At 40.8% G+C, this 19,133-nt stretch overlaps 1 protein-coding gene across 2 annotated transcripts in view; it reads right to left on the reverse strand.

Moving 5' to 3' along the window:
- Nucleotides 1–13,037, reverse strand: part of LOC306791897 (semaphorin-4D) — a 16,739-nt gene extending 3,702 nt beyond the window's left edge. The window contains exons 1-14 of one of the 2 annotated variants that reach the window (XM_079288807.1): nucleotides 12,912–13,037; nucleotides 11,204–11,337; nucleotides 11,005–11,079; nucleotides 10,810–10,908; nucleotides 10,468–10,576; nucleotides 10,114–10,218; nucleotides 9,878–10,017; nucleotides 9,528–9,706; nucleotides 8,712–8,814; nucleotides 7,529–7,724; nucleotides 6,418–6,533; nucleotides 6,063–6,208; nucleotides 3,127–3,203; nucleotides 507–2,047 (exon numbers count right to left, since the gene is read on the reverse strand). In XM_079288807.1, coding sequence (XP_079144933.1) covers nucleotides 1,695–2,047; nucleotides 3,127–3,203; nucleotides 6,063–6,208; nucleotides 6,418–6,533; nucleotides 7,529–7,724; nucleotides 8,712–8,814; nucleotides 9,528–9,706; nucleotides 9,878–10,017; nucleotides 10,114–10,218; nucleotides 10,468–10,576; nucleotides 10,810–10,908; nucleotides 11,005–11,079; nucleotides 11,204–11,337; nucleotides 12,912–12,999 — 1,920 coding nt within the window. In that variant the 5' untranslated portion in view covers nucleotides 13,000–13,037 and the 3' untranslated portion in view covers nucleotides 507–1,694. Of the gene's footprint in view, nucleotides 1–506; nucleotides 2,048–3,126; nucleotides 3,204–6,062; nucleotides 6,209–6,417; nucleotides 6,534–7,528; nucleotides 7,725–8,711; nucleotides 8,815–9,527; nucleotides 9,707–9,877; nucleotides 10,018–10,113; nucleotides 10,219–10,467; nucleotides 10,577–10,809; nucleotides 10,909–11,004; nucleotides 11,080–11,203; nucleotides 11,338–12,911 lie in introns of those variants that run through there. The other variant, XM_079288808.1, reaches the window with a different exon arrangement.
- Nucleotides 13,038–19,133: the final 6,096 nt, after the last annotated feature.

Here is a 19,133-nt window from a genome sequence, read left to right on the forward strand (position 1 = left end):
TGGGAAGTGCGGATATTTACACACGATCAATAACGTTTCTCAAGTGAGCTTGGTGTGACAGCTTCCCTCCCCAATCACACTGCAAACCAATGTGTTCACATCACCACGCTCAGGAAATGTCACAATGCAAGTTGTGACATTTGTGGTGGTTCTGTCAAATTTAGAGCACGGTGTCCAATCAAGGGCCAGTAGTTTTCTTTTTTAGTTTTGGGAAGGAACCTGCATTAATAATAAATGCCCCTTTTTAATCTTGAGGTTTAATTGACAGTGGAAATGTGTGAGGAAGCCAAGAAGTGCAGCCTTTGTGTAGTACAGCATGTAGACTGCTGCTACTATGCCACAGCTGTTTGAGGTTTGAAGTACTGAACTGGTTGAATGGAACAATCGATGACAGTAAACTGCGGAACGAAAACAGATTTGCATTTATATGAAACGGAAAAGCAATGCAAAAAAGCAAACACGTTTTGAAATGTTTTGTTACAAAAATAAATCCATTGTAAGCGCAAATCAAACGTCACAGATCGTGCAGCAAACATGACCGTCACGTCTGCTTCCAAAGCAATCTTTTTATTCCCACACACTGTCATATCAAACAAGTATTAAATACATTTATTTATTACAATAAATAAAGTGCTGAAAGTGTCTCACGGTGAAGCAACCTGTTAAGCAAGTCTGAGGTAGTATGCAAGATAGGAAATTACAGCAAGGACAGGATGTCTCCTCCTTTGGATAGAATTTCAAAATAACTGAAATGTAATTTAATAATCATACTGTCGCAAGACTCATGACTCCTTTACCTGCATGATTCTGGTTTCAACACGCTTCTGTCTTCTAAACCAGCAAAGGTGTCCTATAGCCACCCCCTTGTCCCAGGTTATGAAGTATTAAATTCTTGCTAAGCATCGGGTTATCTGAAGAATAACACCTTTTATCACCCTTTAACCAGTTGCAACTCTACATGTATTTCTATGTATTTCTTAATCCAAAGATGATCGCGGAAGAGACTCTTCTTGCTGGATTGTGAACGGCACAGTGCTGAAATGTTGAATTAACGGATACATTTGTTGTTACTACTTTCTACTATTTAGTATGGTCTTAAATGACAGACATTCAATATTTCTGGCGTCTAAAACAAGCGAGGTTATCTTCTAATCGTTTATATTTTTGTCATAACACCACCTCCACCCGGTCGTGTGGTTTTGCATTGAGATTGATCTTATAATGGAATCAAAACATTAAACTTAAACTGGGCTGACAAAAAAAGAATTCCCATCATTATTGGTCAAACGTACGCTCGGCTGTTTGTGTGCAGCGGAAGGCAAGCGCCTACAGTGACGCGTCAAAGGCTTTGGAGACGCTAGATCAGGAACATTTGAGCTTTTACACGTATTTTCTACTTCACATTCTTTTGAAAATATGCTTTAGAAGGCTCGGACTTATTATGTACAATTCAAAGCAAGAGTGAGACATTGTTTTCTTTATCTATGTCTACGCGACTGATTCATTAATGCACAAGTGCAGTATTACTATTTCGTTAGTTAAATCAAAGGCAATAATATCAAATGGGATTCGTGGTAACAACAATGGATTTTCCTTTTTGTGATAATGTCGCGGCCCTAGCTATGTTACGATTGCAGACACTTGGAGATCGTAAGTGTCGTATATGGCCTTTGTTATCCTGTCGTGTTATCTACTCAGGACAAACTCTTGATCAGAACTGCCATTAGACAAAGCCAGACCAGTGGGCTCGATGAACGGCCCGCCGCCTTGCTCTTCAGCTCTAGTTGGTACTGCGCCAAGACTCGCCTGAAGCCCATCTCCTCCGACACACACGTGTAAGTTCCCGCCTGCTCGGGACCCATGCTGTCGATCAGGTGAAGGCACGGCTGCTCCCTCGAGCTGCATGATGTGACGCTTTCAAGGTGACGCCAGGTATACTGTGCGTGATGGGACGACACCGGGCACTGGAGGAAATACTTGGTCTCAGGGGGAAGTGTGACGCTGCCCTTGGCCTCGTCTGCATGTGTTGCAGTGGAATCGCTAGACACTGAGGAAAGAAACACCAGGTCTGTTAAGCGTTAAGATGTTTGTTCAACCTTTATTTCAACCGGCAAGTTATTTATGAATCTGAAAAGGCACTAGGAGAATAGAGAACTGTATCATCAGCGTATGGGAATATAATTTAGAAGGATTGCTCTCTAATGTTGTTGCTGTTGTACTGATGTTGATGACCAGGAGTGTTTGTGATAAGAAAGTTGGAAAAGAAGAAAGAAGTTGTCGAACACGTTTGTAGTAGTTCTGAAAGAAGGGTCAAAGTTCTTGTTAAGAAAATTCTAACTGCAGCACAACATGGCACCGTAGGTCAAACGTCAGGGGCAACGCTCATTGTGGCAGTGACATGACGGGGGCAAGATAGCACACAGGAAGTCTAGGAAGGGGCCAAGTCCTTTGTGTAAAAGATTCCCGTAGCATGTGAAGCACATGGCAGGATGAGATGGTTTGGGTTCAAATCAGCCTAAATTCCTCACTTACATAGGAGGCACACAAAGACGGGCAATATTGAATATGTCTCATGAAAAAGATGTGATGTATAGTGGCTGTAATGTCGAGGTGAAGCTGTCTACTTTGAGTTATTCGTCATAAGTTTTGCATGTATTTCATTAATGCAAACCATATTTTCCTTTTATGATCATGCCACAGGCGTATTCTGATCTTTTTGGAACCATGCTATCTCACAGGGCAGAACCCGTGATGTAAATTGAGTGCCTTGCTCAAGGGCTCTTGGTAGCAGCAGCTTGCTTTTGTTATGACTCTTCCTTCAGTTCTTTAAATCAGGCTTTTCTCTTCTGTTATCTGCAATTTTGAAAATGTATGGTTTTGTACGTTGTATGTATACAAAATAGATGTATTCAGAACCGAAGGGGGCCTCTGAGACTACAAAGGCAGACTGTTGATGTTAAAGTAGCTTTAGACATTTTGGAAAATAGGCTTGCATGCTTTCTCTGCCGAGAGGTAGATGAGAAGATCTATTCCACTCTCATGTTTGTCTGTTAAATATAAGGCTAGTAGCCAGTTAGCCTAGCTTAGCTAGACCTGATTGCAGTAAACTCGTGAACATCGTCATACCTTTTCTAGGGAGCTGAAGCTTGGATGAAGACATGCAGATGGCATGGTTCCCTTGGGTCAGATCTTGCAGTGTGCCACTGTGAAAGTAAAGGGTATCCGAGTTAGAAATATGCCAGTTAGGTTAATAAAAACATTCACGCAAACTTAGTGATCTTTTGAAATTCTGCAGGAAGAGAAATGTGAATTAAACGTGTTTCCATCAACTTGTTTGGAGCGAACAAACTCTGCTACAGCGTAGTTTGGTTAGAAGTTGGTGCATAAAGCTACGCATGGCTGCAATCTGCCAGTAAACAGAGTAGAAGAAGTAGAAATAGAGGTTTAGAACTGGAAACAAAACAAGCTGGCTTGAGAAAAAAAATGGAGAGGTCTTCAAGAATTAGTTTCAGTTGGGCAAGTTTAAATTGTTTAATTGTTTAATTAAATTAAATGCTGTCCGGAGACAAAGACAAGCATTCATGTATTATAGAGATATGCGAGAAGACACCGACAGCGGAAACAGCTGATCAGTCATGTGAGTTAAATGTTCGCTGTGACAGAATTTCTCTGGCGAGGACGTTTCTATCACTCATTTTGTGCATCAACACTTGCGTCAAAGGCAAAAACCACCTCAAGTATACGTAAAAACTTTTTTTTGCAATTGAGCCGCTTTCATACAGCTTTTCTATTCATCTATCTTACTTTGAAATATGCATACAAATATGGAAACACAGCTACTGTGGGTATAAAACTCACCAGCATTATGTACAAACTGTACACAACTGTCACAATACAGTCTAACAACCCATTCAAGCTACGACACACTATTGGAACCCACTTAATCTTACGAAGATTTTATTGTCAACATCGCCATAAAACCTTTATGAGCAGAGCAGAACTCTGGCACCCATAAGAGGAAGTTATGAACGACAAAATGCATTTTAGGTTTGTTTTCAGACTCAATTTGTTTCTGTACAGCACGCTGAACAGCTGCCGGTGATCTCACCGCCCAACCAAGTGGCTCTGCTTACCTTAAAATAACATGTAATTAGAAAACATTATTTGACCTATAAATATGTGGAGATATATATGAAAGTATTATCCCATTGCTTTGTGACTGTGCCTCATTATTTTTTGAAACAAAAGGCAATTTAAACAACACAAATGAAAGTGAATGATTCAGTGTTACCAAGCTAGATTACCAAGTCAAATTTGAAGTTTGTGGGTTTTTTCACGAGATTCCACATAGATCCACACCAGTATTAAAAAAAAAAAAATAAATAAATAAATCAGGTAACGACGACAGTTAGTCACTTCTGTCATCTCCTGGTAAGGGGGGCTCATGGGGGCTGCTGCATTTCACCACAATAGATGCACTGCCAGTCAGACTATTGCTCAGAGCAAGAATACAACACCATATCTCCAATTACCGATGCTAGTCAGCCTTTCCCCGTGTGGGGAAGCTCTTCATATCACGATCATTTCCTCCTCTTTGAGCCAAAGACAACATTTTTATGATGCGTCGTATGAAAAGAATCTCTCTTGATTTTAGTGATCGAAGTCATCAACTACATCACAGGAAGTGTGTGTGCAGATGTGCTGGTGGGTGGCAGGGTGGGGGTAGGGCCTGTGTGTATGTGGGTAGTTGGTGTAGGCATCAGTACCGAAGTTCCTACACGACCACATACTGAGAAATCTAATTATAATTATTTCATGAAAAAATTTCTTCCTGTTTACAGAGAAAGCAGTCTGTCAGGTTTAGAGGTGAAGTCCATTTCAAGTTAAATTAATGTAATAATGAGGCCAGGTGTGTTCAGAGGGAGGACAAACCTATTGTGGCCGTCTGTGGGCGCCCCGAGCTCTACGGCTCCATATCAGCACTGTAGAGACGGAACACGAAGGGACAGAGCTTGGAGAAAACAGGGCTAAGCCATAGGACTACATGGTGAGTTCTAAAAATATGTATTTGTTACTTGATTCCTTATATCGGCTGTACTTCACAACAAACCAAGTTAAGTGGTATCTATGGAGGGGAGACCCTCTTCAGTACTCCCATTGACTGTTAAGGGCTAATACTCTCAGGGTGCGAAATACTCGACAAAAATACTGTGTGACACAAGTCAAAAATCAGCTTTGTCTTTGGTCCAAACACACTTTGACAGTAGCGTGTCTTTGTTTATTTATTTGTAGATTCTGTGTATGTACGTTGAGAGCAACGTGAAAACCGAAGTCAAATTCCTTTTATGCGTATTCATACATGGCCAAGAAAGCTGATTCTGATTTAATAGGAAAATTATAAACGGCGTTTTCTCGTAACACCCTGTTATCTTCAGATTTTATCAGACTGTGGCTCAAAGCCATAAGTGGCTATAAAGGATGCAAGACTTATCTTTATGTCCTCAAGTGAGTACACTTTTTGTTTTTTTACTTATATTTCCTGATGGATAAAAGTTGTTGCAATTTAAAAAAAATAAAAATTATAATGGCAAACTTCTCTCGTGACAAATCCTCATCATAAAATAATTTGTGGTAATAACCTTTTTTTTCTAACATTGGCAGCTTTGAGTTGCGGTGCATAAACATGTGACAGTGAGCCTTGCAGAAGTCAGGTGAGGTCACTGCTGTATACTTAGGCCTGTAACTAAATAACAACATGCTAAAACCTTTGCACAAGCACTTAAATCTGCACCTATTATGCTTGCACTGCCAAACTATAGACAACTCACAGCTCTGAAGGGATCATTTGTTTCAGGGAAAATCCTGTTTTAAACAGGTTTAAATGCAGATATGAAAATGATTGGCAGTTTTGGCAGATTGGCCAACTGTACTCGGCAGTATCGCTGGAGGGGTTGAAATATTGTATTTATACCATCTAATAAGGCAGGTGTTGACACGTACACACTGTGGATGGAAGGGTAAGTTGGGATATTTCGATGAAATGTCTCCCGGTACGCTCTTACTCTGTCTCAGGGGTGCAGTGGGTGCCGTTCCAGCCGCAGTAGGGATCTCTGGCCAACACACACAGCTCACAGCTGTCCCCATACTGGGCACAGTTTGCCACATTCAGTTGGACCAGTTCATTTCTGGAGCTCACATACAGCTTCCTCTGCAATCACACACAGCACATCATTTGTTTTTTAAACATTATTAGAACACCAATATATTTCTTCCAAAAACATCCAAGTCGTACGCACTTCTTTCAGAAGTGCTACCATTTTGCTTTAATTCACTAACACCATTATTGGTGTGTAGGAGTGAAAATCCCCCCTTTGTGTCTTGGTTCAGGGAAAGAGTTGTGGAGGTGGTGTTACTCACAGAGGAGGCGTGGAGGCTGATGCTGACGACATGGGTCCTGTGGTTGAAAGGTTGGTACTCAGCGATGACAAATGTCTGGCTTTTATTCTGCATCACCTTATGAATCCCTCCATTATCTGTATCGGGATGACAGGAAGTTGACTCGATCCAGTACAAACACACCCCACCACCACGAACCAACCCACCCACTCGCACTGTTTCATCACCTCTTTATGACTAATCCAGCAAAGCCTTAAAAAAAAAAAGAAAGTGTGTTGTGCTTAGCACTACATTGGTACTGTAACTTGTAGCTTCTTGAGCAATGCTGTAACTTGACTCTTGCGATATCTCATTTCCAACAAGCCAACAGGAGGTTAGCAATACTCAGTATTGAGCAGTGCTGATGTGATCAAGGCAGATTAGCAAACTTGCTTCCATGTCAGTCAAAGAAGAGCGCTGAGGCTTGGACGCCATTTATCATAATACGTCCAAAGATGATTTTTATACTCTTTCAAAACTTTTGAAAGATATGTTCAATGGCTGAAGCATCACATAGTTCATATTACCATGAAGAAAAAGTGAGTTTCATTCAAATTCGTTGTGAATGTGATTCTACCTCCTCTCATAGTCTTTTGGGCATGTGATGAAAAGTCTTACTTTAATAGGCACATGGGCCAAAGTGCAAAAACAGTACAATGACACATCATATGTGTCATAAAACGGTGAAATAAAAAAATAAAAAATAACGTGACCCTATTTCACTTACTCCACATGATGTATCAGGAAATGACACACAAAAACAAAACCAACCACAACCAAAGTCGCGGTCCCCGGACTAGAGATCAGTCAGAATTTAGAAGAAGCTGCACTTCCCTTTACTACTATGCACACTCAACTTTGGAAAGGTCAATCTTCCAGTCTAAGGCCTCAGTCCTAGTCATAGGTGATCACTCCTTGCTCTCTATGACTCAGTCCAATTCCGTTACAGCTGGGTAGGACGTCAAACAATAGGTTGTTCAAATATGTAAAAAGTTATTGGAGGAACCTGTGTATGTAATGACACTCAAATGTACACTAACATACAGGAAACTACCCTTTTTTCTTATCAACTTCCCTGATTCATATTACTCACTTAGAGACAGGAACAGGACGGTGTGGTGACTGTCGCTGTTGTCATGGGAACCGTGGACGTGGATGCGAGTGTAGCTGTGGTGATTAGAGAGGAGCGGGCCAGAGTTGTTCACAGGCCGGACCCACTGCTCCATCTCCGAATTCGTCTTGATCATCCTCAGGATGTCTTGTTGAATCTTTGTGCTGTCTGCAACACACTGAAGAAAAAAAAAAAGGCTTTTGGTTTTGTGTTGTGTTGGTTCAGTTCACGTTTGTCCTGCCTGTCGAGCTTTCCCGTTCCTGTGTGGTACACATGTCGCCTTGCACGGCAACTGGATTCTCACAATGTCACGAGAGAATTTGTGTGTGTGTGTGTGAGACGCACACAGAGAAGCAACTTTTTGTTCTAGACAACAATGGCGGCACAGATGCTGCGACATCAATTATATCTGCAGAGTATTTATCTTTGAAAGAAGAACAAAGAACGGCACTGAAGGCTTTTCTCCACGGAACAAACGTTTGCGCTGTTCTTTCGACTGGCTTCGGTTCCTCCAATCACCTGCCAAGCTAATGAAGCTATCGTTAGCGCCATGAGTTGGTGGAAAAACCTGTCTGGTTCACTTTTGACCGTTTCAAGTTGACTTGTTTTCAAAGAAGAACCCCTTCAAAGTGTTCCTTAATATGCATTTGATGGCTAGATGCATCGAACTTTGCTTGACACTGGCATTAAATCCAAGGATGGGATGGCGTAGCAGTGTGCATTGTTCTCTGTCTGAGTATCTTTTCTGATGCTGCCGGGGGTGTAAAAGTTAGGAATTTCGACAAATAAATGCCTTTAAATACAAAATGAAACCGAACAACAATACCAAGCTACAACCAAACAATAATAATGCAGTTTTTGGGTATTCTAGTAGCCAGTGATGACTTAAAAGCTATAATATACACAAAAGGTCATTTGAAAATACTGGTCAAATTTGAGAAAATGTCAAGTTATAATTCTAGATGTTCTGACATGTAGATGATTTATCAATAAAAAGGAAACAAAGTAATGTATGTTCCTCAGATTTGATCACATCATCTACTTTGTAACTTGAAGCATATAGGTTGAAAGATGGCGGCCATAATAACGTCAGGAATCATTTGGTGACGAGTCGAGTTGATGCAGTCGTTATTTTACAGGTCAGATGAAGCTGCTCGACACGTACCTCTCTAGGCCGGCCGCTTTGCCCGTCCGAACCTTTAAATATGGAGGTTGTGAAGACCTGTTCAATATCTTGTATGGCGTAGACGCACACAGCACTCATACCCCTGTGGAGAGACACAGAGGTCAGCGGGTAAACACAGAGACATCTGCAACAACAAGACACTGTCGAGAGGTCAGTCGACACTTTAGTCATGCTGGTCAGAAGATGTGAAAAACAACTGATCAGACGGGGCCACATTTAGAAAGGAGGAACTCAACTCGACTGAAACGAGGAAGCACAAGCGAGACGTTCAAGCAGTTCTGTCTAATCAACTTACTCTTGGAGACACGGGGGAAAATGCTCTACAACAGTTTGCCCATTTTGTCTAAAGATAGTTGTTTACGCAGTTAAAAACAACTATTGTTCGTCTTTATTCCCATCTCATGGTGGTTTGTGGTTATGGTTTGGTTGAATTGGCTGACACGACATGTGACTCTTTTATGTAAAGACACAACAACAGCAAACTCATTCTTGTTTTCACCTCACACATCACGGGGTCTGACTTTAATCTCATGATGCTGGAAACAGTTCGACCAGTTTTGCCAAAATGGGTCACGAGTCAAGTTTGGATTACATTTAAGCTTTTTGTGTTTCGACTGAAGTTACTTGTTTGCATTGTTGGAAAAGCACAGCATTACATGATAATGCTTAAGTTACGACTGTACTTAAATTGAGCTTACCCCAACATGACTCAAACTCAGAAAAAAAAATCTGCGTTTTCACTTTTGTAAAACCCTTCACCCTCTCATGAATGCATGAAAGGTAACGGGGTCTTACCATTCATTTCTGAAGAGCGCATAAACCCTGGTGTCCTGCCACTTGTCTGCATGCACAGTAGCCACGTCTATCAGCTCGGAGAAATGCTGTCCGCTGTCGGCGTCTCCACAGAAGAGCCTGGCATTCATCTGGGACGTCCAGCTGAACTGCAGTAAGTTCTTGGGACCGCCAAGATCCACCTAGCAACAATAAGGCAGCCAAAGGCTCAATCCCGCTTTCATAATGCATATGTAATGATTAGTAACGTGTGTGTATATATATATATAACCCATACATGCACATATCTGATGCTAAAAATGGTTTTTATTCATGAAATTGAGCTGAAAATGTCTTAATTGTGCAGGTCTTACCGTGCAAACCCGGGTCACAAAAGGGAGCCACATTTCACTGTACAAGCCTCTGTCTCGTACTTTCTCCCTGTAGAAGGCATAGACTTTGCTGTTCTCTGGGTCTCTCTGTCTGCTGAGCACCAAACCCACATAGTGCTGCTCTGAAGAGAGAAAAACCAAAGTCATGAGCGTCATTTAACTGATGAGACTTATCCTAAGTCCTCACGAAAAATAAAAATCGATCTCCATGCAAATACCTTTATTGTGTCTTGCCGGGGCAACTCGGTTTTTCCCAAACTTGTGGATGCCGACATACTCTTGAGAACCAGAGTATGTAATGTAGAGATCACTATCTAGAGAATCTGCAAAAAGAAGGAACAAATTGTTACAAATGGTTCGGGTAGCGCGTGGCAGCATTGCATCCTGCTGTAGGCACAAGCAGGAAGCCCCAGCGCAATCTCCGTATAAGCAATGGTAGCAAAGAAGGCGACGAAATCATGAGAAAGTGCTGAGCTGATTAAAGCATGGTTAGTAGTGCTGAAAGGAGCATCTAAATCAGAAAGCAGATTAATCAGCCGTTTACGAGAAATCCTGTGTGTTCAGAAACTTACCCACAAGGGCAAACGGTTCACCTTCCTTTATGACAAATTCCCTTATGCTGTCTTTTATCATCTTCATTTTTTCAGAGGGAAGGCACCTGGGTGTCTGCTCTGATAAATTCTACAAGAAAACACAAAAGATCTCAAACTACCCCTGCTGTTCTCCATCTGGCAGCACAATTTGGATTGTTTCACAGAAGAGGTGTCTCGAGTCGCACCGAGCGGTAATAGCGGCTGCGACCAGACACAAAAGAGCACCGGCGGTGATTATTCCCAATGTGCCCCTACGTAAACGGACACGCTCCCTTCCGCTCTCAGCAACATATGCTGCCCATCTCCGTCTCAGTGTCCTACCATGTCGCAGCACAGGGTCTCCTTGCCGTCGGTCCCGCACAGAAACACCTGGTTGTCCTCTTCCCTCTTGTGGACCACGGTGATGTTATAGTTGCAATCCTAAAGCGACAAGAGCAAGAATTTTTGTGATGTTACAATCACATCTGACCGACAAATCGGCGTGTTCTGCTGTTTGCTAAAGTAATGTTCTTTTACTCTCTTTGCGCGCAGTCTTTGCGGAGGCCCGTTGTCGATGCACTCTGTCCACAACACGTCTATTTCCACCCGAGTCTGTGAAGGGAAGGAATGCCTTGTTATTATCTCCACGGCACTGCAAATGAATGCCAGCTGTTCTTTAAATGCAAACTCCTGATATTTGCTTGTGTAAGCAAACGCTGTCGGAGACGTTCACTACCTTCTGAGGGTTTTGGAAGTTGAATGAGGTCAGGTGTTTTTGTCCAGCGGCTATGACGATGTCTGGATCTCCTTGCAGAACAATCTGTACGGGTGCGTGGTGTCCGGGCAGGGATAACCTTTTCATTGCTGTCTCTACAGTGAAGAACATTGAATGATAAACACTGGGTGTACAATGGATAAGGTCAAATTGTCATTGTACACAGTGAGAGTTTAACCTGTTATTAGTCGAGCCAGCGGCGTGGCTCTATCCAGATGGAATTATCTCATCAGCCATTGATTGCCATTTAATTAAGTAGAGACATTCATGTCCCTCAGAGGCGATGCCCTATCTGTGTGGTACAAATATTAATAATCCTTAAATTACATCTTAATGTCTCTGACTTTTCCTCTAGTGCCAGCAGCAGGCCCACGTTTTAGTTTATAACGGTGAAATATCTCAACATCAAGTTGATGGATTGGCACATTTTACTTTTTTTTTTTTTTGCGTGATTCCAAGATGAAGAACCTTCAGTGATCGCCTGACTTTTCCAGTAGCAGCGCCATGAGGTTGACATGTGTTGTTTGATATTCAAGTTTACGGATGAATCGTGGTTTTTGGTGATGATTCAACTTTTCATCTAACACCGTCATCAGGTCAAAGTTGCCATCTGTGTGTTGAACCTTGTAATTATAGCTGCCTTATCCTTAGCCAGAGGCTTTGTGTGGCCAATGCAGAACTATCTGCTTCGCTTGCTTCAGAGGTGTAGCCCATGTGTTTCCAATCTTTGAATAGTTTGAGAGAGACTCCTCGTCTTGGAATTTGATGAACCCACACACAAAAGCATTTTAAAAGCACACAGGGATGAGAACGAGGTAAGATGGAAGGATTGAGGGTTTATTAATCAGCAAGATCGGCAGAGGCGCTGTGCGTTTAAACGTGGGAGAATGTGTGTTGCTCCCCAAAGTGTCAACGTGAAAGCCACAATGCTCGACACTTTAACTAGAGGTGTTATTAATGACACTAACGATTCTTCTGTTCTCTCCAAGTGTTCCAGTGGGTCAGAGAGCACAAACTGAAGCAGCTAAATGGAATCCAGCCACCATTCACTTTATGATGTTAAAAATGCCTGTTGTTCATGATGAAGTCACAACTTTTTAATTACTTAAACCATCCAAAAGTGTATACTTTCAGCACACACTTTTTAAATACTGTGTGGTCATTTTATACCACCCTAATATTTGTGCAAATCAATCAATATGTTTACAAACACATTGTAGCTTTTTTTATGTTTTATATTCTGATCATATAATACATCTTATATTAATGACTTTAGTGTGTTTGTGACACCGTGAAGTCATTCAATGGAAATGCATGTACTTCTATCAATATGTTCTAGTTTCCTACCACAATAAAACTAATTCTTGGAGAAGAAGAATAGTCTCCATCCTGACTCCTGGGGAGTGAAGCTGCTAGAATGTCGCTCAGTGCAAAAAGAAAAAAGCACTTTAATCAGGTATAGCGCAATGCAGCAGCTCTGCTCTGTCCCTCGACAGTCTTGGGCTAATTTTGTGCGTGTCAAATCAAACTGGGGAAGATTATATCACATTTTAAAACGTTTCATTTGTCCTTCTTTTCTTGGATACACGACAGAGTAAAGGTTAACATCATAACAGCGATGTCGTCGTGTTTTAAAGTCGTAAAAACAAAAAAGCGAAATATGTCATACCTTTCTCTGTGAACGTCATCCTCGGTAACAGCGGCGATGTCGCCGCTGTTACATATAACACATAAACCGTTAGAAATAAGGGCAGCATCCTGCGTCTGAGGTCAGTCGACAAGTACCGTAGTTCACTGAGCGTCTCCGGTCTGAACTACAGAGAAGCCGCCTAAGCCCCGCCTCTTTAGAAACCTTGTCGACACCTTGTCATGTTTCCAGCCTCTAATTTAGAACAATGCAGAGTCCGTGCGCATGCGTATTCCAGCAGTAAACACTGAGTTGTATTTTAGTGAACATATGCAGACATGATGTGCTCTGCTCTCATTATGATGTCCTGTGAGCTTCTTGTTGACAGCACACAGTCTATAGTTCCATATTTACGACGTTTTATATGAGACATTGAATGCGTTGAACTAACGTCTTCGTGTAGACCACATATGAACGGACAGCGGAATATGATTTTGGAGAAATACGTTTAAAGTAACCAAAATCGCGTCTCTTTCAACCTACAACTGAACAAACCATCAATATTTTAAAACAAATTGGTGTTTTGTGACACGTTGATATTGTAACCGTAATTTAGCCGGTTCAAAAGACGGTTAAAATACGTCTTAGACGTTCAGACCCCATATCAACGCTTTTTCAACCAGAAATCAACGTTGAAATCCGGGTTAGTGCTCACTGGGAGGCTCCTGTGTGGCTTTGAAAACGACATTTAAAGAAGGAAAAGGAGATTATGTTTTTATATAAAGAACATTGTTATATTTATATTGTGCTTTAATAAATACAAATGAACTGTTGCTGTGTCACTTGGTCTTTTGTCCTGTAAGTGGAAACTGTTGATGTGTTCGATACCCAGAAGGACTGTAAGCATTTCGGCGTTGAATACACGGTGAGGTTGAATACACGGTTAATACACGGTGAAAAGTGAAAGGTTTTTAGCGACTATTTGTAGACGTTGATTCAACGCTCACGTTTGGACCAGATATCAACGTGATGTCCAATACTGGCTTTCAACTGATAAATGTGGATGTGGTTTCTTAGTAAGCCTCTAAATCATGATATATTAGTATTAGCACAATGTAGAGGACGAAAAATTATAGTATTGCAAATCACGTTTAAATCTGGTCTAAGCGTGAACGTCTGTTCAACGTCTACAAATAGTCTGCGAAAAAAACTTCACTTTTGAACGTTTTTTCAACGTCGGGCATTTTAAACGTCTTTTGAACCAAAAAATGCTCACTGGACAGGGTCACATACACACATATTATGATGCATATATTTTTATGATTGACAGATATGACACCTCATAACTGCTCAAAATGATTCAAAATGGTGTCAAACTGCTTTATTAGGATAATTGAACACTCTTAGTGATAGGAAAAGTGAACATACAGTTAATATTTAATTATATAGTATATACAATTATAATACAGCAATGCAACTGCTGGTTCCGAAAATCAAAATGTTGCTTGACTCAGACCATTTATGCTGGCCTGCTTCACTCAATCGAAGTAAAATATGTTGTGGGGACATGTAAAACGTGTTGTGCTATGTCTGTGGTGTATTTTTAGGCCAAGGCAGGCATTATAAAATAAAAAAAACAAGTTCAATACAAGTACTTTTTTTCAGGCGAACCTGGAACCTTTTCAATTTGGGCTGTGCCATAAGTGTATCAGTTATTAACCAGTAACATATACACACTATTTCCACAATTCGAAACATCTCACAAGTGTTGCCTGTATTAAACCATCAAAATTATTAAAATAGACCTTGTAGTTAGAGCTGTGGACTCCCTTGAGTATGGGTATGCAATTTTCAAGCAGATGCCTAAAAATAGGGCTCGTAGTTAAGAGGGTTTAGCTATATGTAGCAGTGGTTCAACTTCAGGTTCAGGTTACTTTTATTTATACCGTAGTGGTAGTGGTAGTGGTTTGCAAATGAGAGAGAGGCATCCATCTCAACAGACATTACAAACAGCACAGACAACAAGACAAACATGATGAAAGTACACAAGGCTAAAAATCGGTCAATAAATAAGTAAAATAAATAAGTACACACACGTTTCTATAGCATCTGTGCACTATGCTATGATTTGTTCACCTGCCTGCGTGATGGCTGCTGGAACAAAGCTGTTTTTATACCGCTTTGTTCTGCACCGTGGGACCATATACCTCCGTTTAGAAGGAAGAAGCTGAAATTCCCTGTGCAAAGGGCGGGAGTCGTCCTTTGAAATGGAGCCGGTGATCCGTTGCAACTGTCTGGTGTACAATGACTCCAGGCCAATGACTCCCCAATCAGCCTGCTAGACCATTTCACAATTTGATACAGAGAGTTCCTGTTCTTTAAAGAGAGGTTTCCAAACCATGACACCAAAGAAAAGATTCAAATGGATTCAATAAAAGCACGATAAAATAAGGTCATCATGGTTTTGTCAATGTGAAAACAGGACAGTTTCCTCAAACAAAACAAACGTTGGTGCCCCTTTTTGCACACAGCTACACGGTTTGCTTCAAAGTTCAGTTTTGAGTCGATAATTGATTTTGTTTAGAAAGTTTGGAGGGCTGAGCAGAGTAGGTGGTGACTGAAAAATGTCACGCTCCGCTCAACACTTCTATAACAACGTCAGTCCAGGGACCCCTCTACTCCCCGCCAGTGAGTAATAGAGCTTTGAAAGAAGTGAAGCTGATGCAGGAAACACTCACGTGGAGGGTAGAGCCTTGTGTAGGTAAGCTTTACGGAGCTATGAGGGTGGGGGATTTAGGTTAGCTTCAATTTAAGAAAATCATCTATCGATGAAAAGAGTCAGCTTTTCTGGAAAAAAATAACTTTTTATCCTAAGACTGACTAACGAGAGAAGAAATGTCCACACATGGAAATCAGAGATCGAGACAGAGGTTTCCTGCATTTGTGACTTCTACGTTGTCTTCTCCTGAACTGTATGAAACGCCTGAAAGGTCTACTACGCATACATTATAATCATGGTTACTGATCATAATGGTTTTTGATTTGTAGGTAGGTTCCTGTCAAAATTGTATTGCAACCCTGATTAAACTGAATACGGCAGATCTCGAATGAATGATGCGGTCTACTCAAGTTGATATACTTTGTGATATTCCAATATAAGAATATAGTTCACTCGGAGTGGGGCACCTTGAAGTTGTGACTTCACACAAACCTGTAAATCTGAAATATCTCGCAGCACGAAAGCTGAGACCAATGCCAGACTAACACGTAACAACTTGCAAAGAAAATGTGATATTTTTCTTGACGGTTAAAAAAAAGTGTCACAAATGTGTCAATCTCTAAGGGTTTCTGAGTTTGTTTTCAAGTTAACTTAAGTTCACCGTCTCGTACTTAATAAAGGCCAAACGCCCGCCTGCCTCACCTCAAATCTAAACCTTGTGATGTTGTTATGAATGAACTTCTTTACGTACATCAATACACCACCTCCTGAAATCCCAGAAGAAGACAATCCACATGCTCACTAAATTGGCTGCTTTAATATCAGGACATTACGCGTCACATCGTTCTGTGTGGACCATCTAATTGAAATACAGTATTTCTCACTGAAACCTGGTTGGTTTGGGATACGGTTGCAGGAAACCTGTCCTGCAACTGACACTCTCCCCCGTTTACGTGGAGGGGGAAAGAAAGGCGGGGAACAGCTGAAATGCAGCTTACTCTGAAACTCTAACAGGGCCGACATGTTGGCCTTGAGCCGCATGCACCGCTGTTGTGTTCAGTGTTGCTGGTTGACATGTAAAGCAGCATGACGCGGGAGGAGTTCACTGACAACTTTACACGTCATGGCGTTGCACCAACCTACTTGTCTGACGCGCTTCAGCTCTGTGAAACAGGATGACCCCTCAAGTCTGCCTGAGGATCTGAGAGCAGCTGAGGATATATTAAACAGGACCTTTAAACTGATCTCCAGCTGGCTTTTGATTACAATGGTTGACTACCATTATTTATTGATTTATTTTATTATTGATTTTTATTCCCTTGTATGTTATTTTATCTATTTTATGTAGTTTGTATTTTATTTGAATCTATTTGGTTTTTATTTTGAGCATTTTTTAAATTACTTGTCTCAAATAGGTTTTACTCGATAGCCTTGTCTTATTATCAGGCAGTCATCTGTAAAACATAGAATTGCACTAACCTGTAGAACAGGTGCTGTACAAATAAAGTTTGCGTAATTCTGCCCCCCAGTGGTCACAAATTGCTTGAGCAACCGGTCCCTCTACTCTTTATTTGTTTACTTCAGGTCTTAGAGTCAAACGACAGGAGAATGTAATTATCTTTATGAAGAGGTGGAGGGTCCAACAATGTATCATGTGATGCTACAGCGAGCTGAATGGACATTGTGGAGCACACATTCCCAATTAATTTAGTTAATGGACTTACTTTAAATAGTCTAGTTCCTATTATGTATTCATTTTGTGTCAGAGTGCAGATATATTCACTCCAGCATGTCGTGGTTCTCTGGTTGTTCGAGCTACATTGTCATATGCCGTAAATTGAATGCCAGTTACAGATTGTTGTGAGAATGTTGAGACAAATCATGGGAGCAAAGCCGACCGTTTCAGTGCCAAGAAGATGTTCTCCGTAAACCACACTTCTCATTTTGTAATTGGAAATATGAACTGGGTGCCTCCATGTCCACAAATATATACACAGTGTTTGTATGCGGTGAGGAGTGACTCGCCCTCTTTTGTTTGTACAGCCTTGTGGCAGATGTGGCAGATCCATGGCAGTCATATGTATCTGGTCCCCAGTGAATGCACACTTTCACCGCATCATTGAGCAATCATGTTTCATGTTTATCGTGGAAGAGAGTGGTCGAAACACTTTAATCTTCATTGGATCAAATGTTCTTTAAAGGTCAGTTAATTCTTAAACAATGTGTTGATTCATCCATTCGTTGTCAGAAAAGTAATCGTCAACATCTTGGATATTTATGCCGCTGATATCATTTGATGTAAGTAACTGAATACCTTTTGAGTTTGTGGACTGTTGGTTGCACAGAACAAACGATTTGATGAATTCATCCTGGAAACGATTTACAGACAATTGATTGATTGAAAAGATAATAGATAGAATCTCTTTCTTCCCAATTGTGTTAAAATACTTTCTTTGTGCTGAGGAGATGATTGGGTTCTGTTCTGTGAACAGTACTTTTTAAAAAGCAAGGGATATTAAAAATTGCTTTGGAGTCTGATTTTGTTTAAGGAACAATACAACACCCTAATCTTTCATCTCAACCCTAGATTTCAAGCTTTATATGTTCAGGGAACCATCATTTTTACATTATTGCACGTTTGGAGTTCCAGCTGCTCTCTATTTTTTAACCAAAATGAACATTTAACACAATCAGGACACTGATGTGACTACTGAAGAGCTTCAGGGGTGTAATGTTTGCTGCACCTATGATTTAAACAGTCTAGGTATAAATACACATTATATTAAATGCCAATTGTAAAAAGAAAAAGATGAAAGCCCCTCTCTGCCAAACTATCAGACTGTCCCTTCATCAAACAAAAAAAGAAACTAGCCGACATTATCCTCTTTTCTGACCCCATCTCCTTGCATCATACTTCTCACACAGTCCCTACTGTTGCCTGGCCTGAGTTTACCTGTATCACGTCACGACTGACTGGAGAAGCTGTCTAGCTCGCGATCATGTTAGTGTCGTGAAACGGAAAGAACAGGTACACACAATGTTGCTTTGAAAAAAAAATTTTTGTTAAATGTTTACTGTATATAAGAAGATGTATAATTAAGTTATATTCAAGGGAATATGATAGATGATCATTCATCATTATAATCTCCTATCTGCGCAAAGAAAGTTGTATTTCTTAACAAAATGTCAGGTGAAGTGATTCCAGTATGTTTTGGTGCCGTTTTAAGTGCAGTTTTGAGCATATTTTGATGATTCTCGGGATAATATCGTGAATCCCAATTATTCATGGCTGGGAATGGATAATCGTAACATGACATTTTCACGTTGTCACATAGTCATGCAAGTGTGCTTTAGAAATGATACTGGAGGTCAGATTACAATAAAATACATACTGTGGCACGAGTCCCTGACATGACTGATGACGCGCCACAAGAAAAATAGATTCTTTTGGACACGTATATCTTTTTCTGTGTCCCAATTAGTCGATGGCGGCTGTTTTATCGATTGTGTGGTATTCCTGTTTTCATGTTTAAGACATTGAGTAC

Source organism: Melanostigma gelatinosum, assembly GCF_949748355.1.
Source record: "Melanostigma gelatinosum genome assembly, chromosome: 2".
Lineage (NCBI taxonomy): Eukaryota > Metazoa > Chordata > Actinopteri > Perciformes > Zoarcidae > Melanostigma > Melanostigma gelatinosum.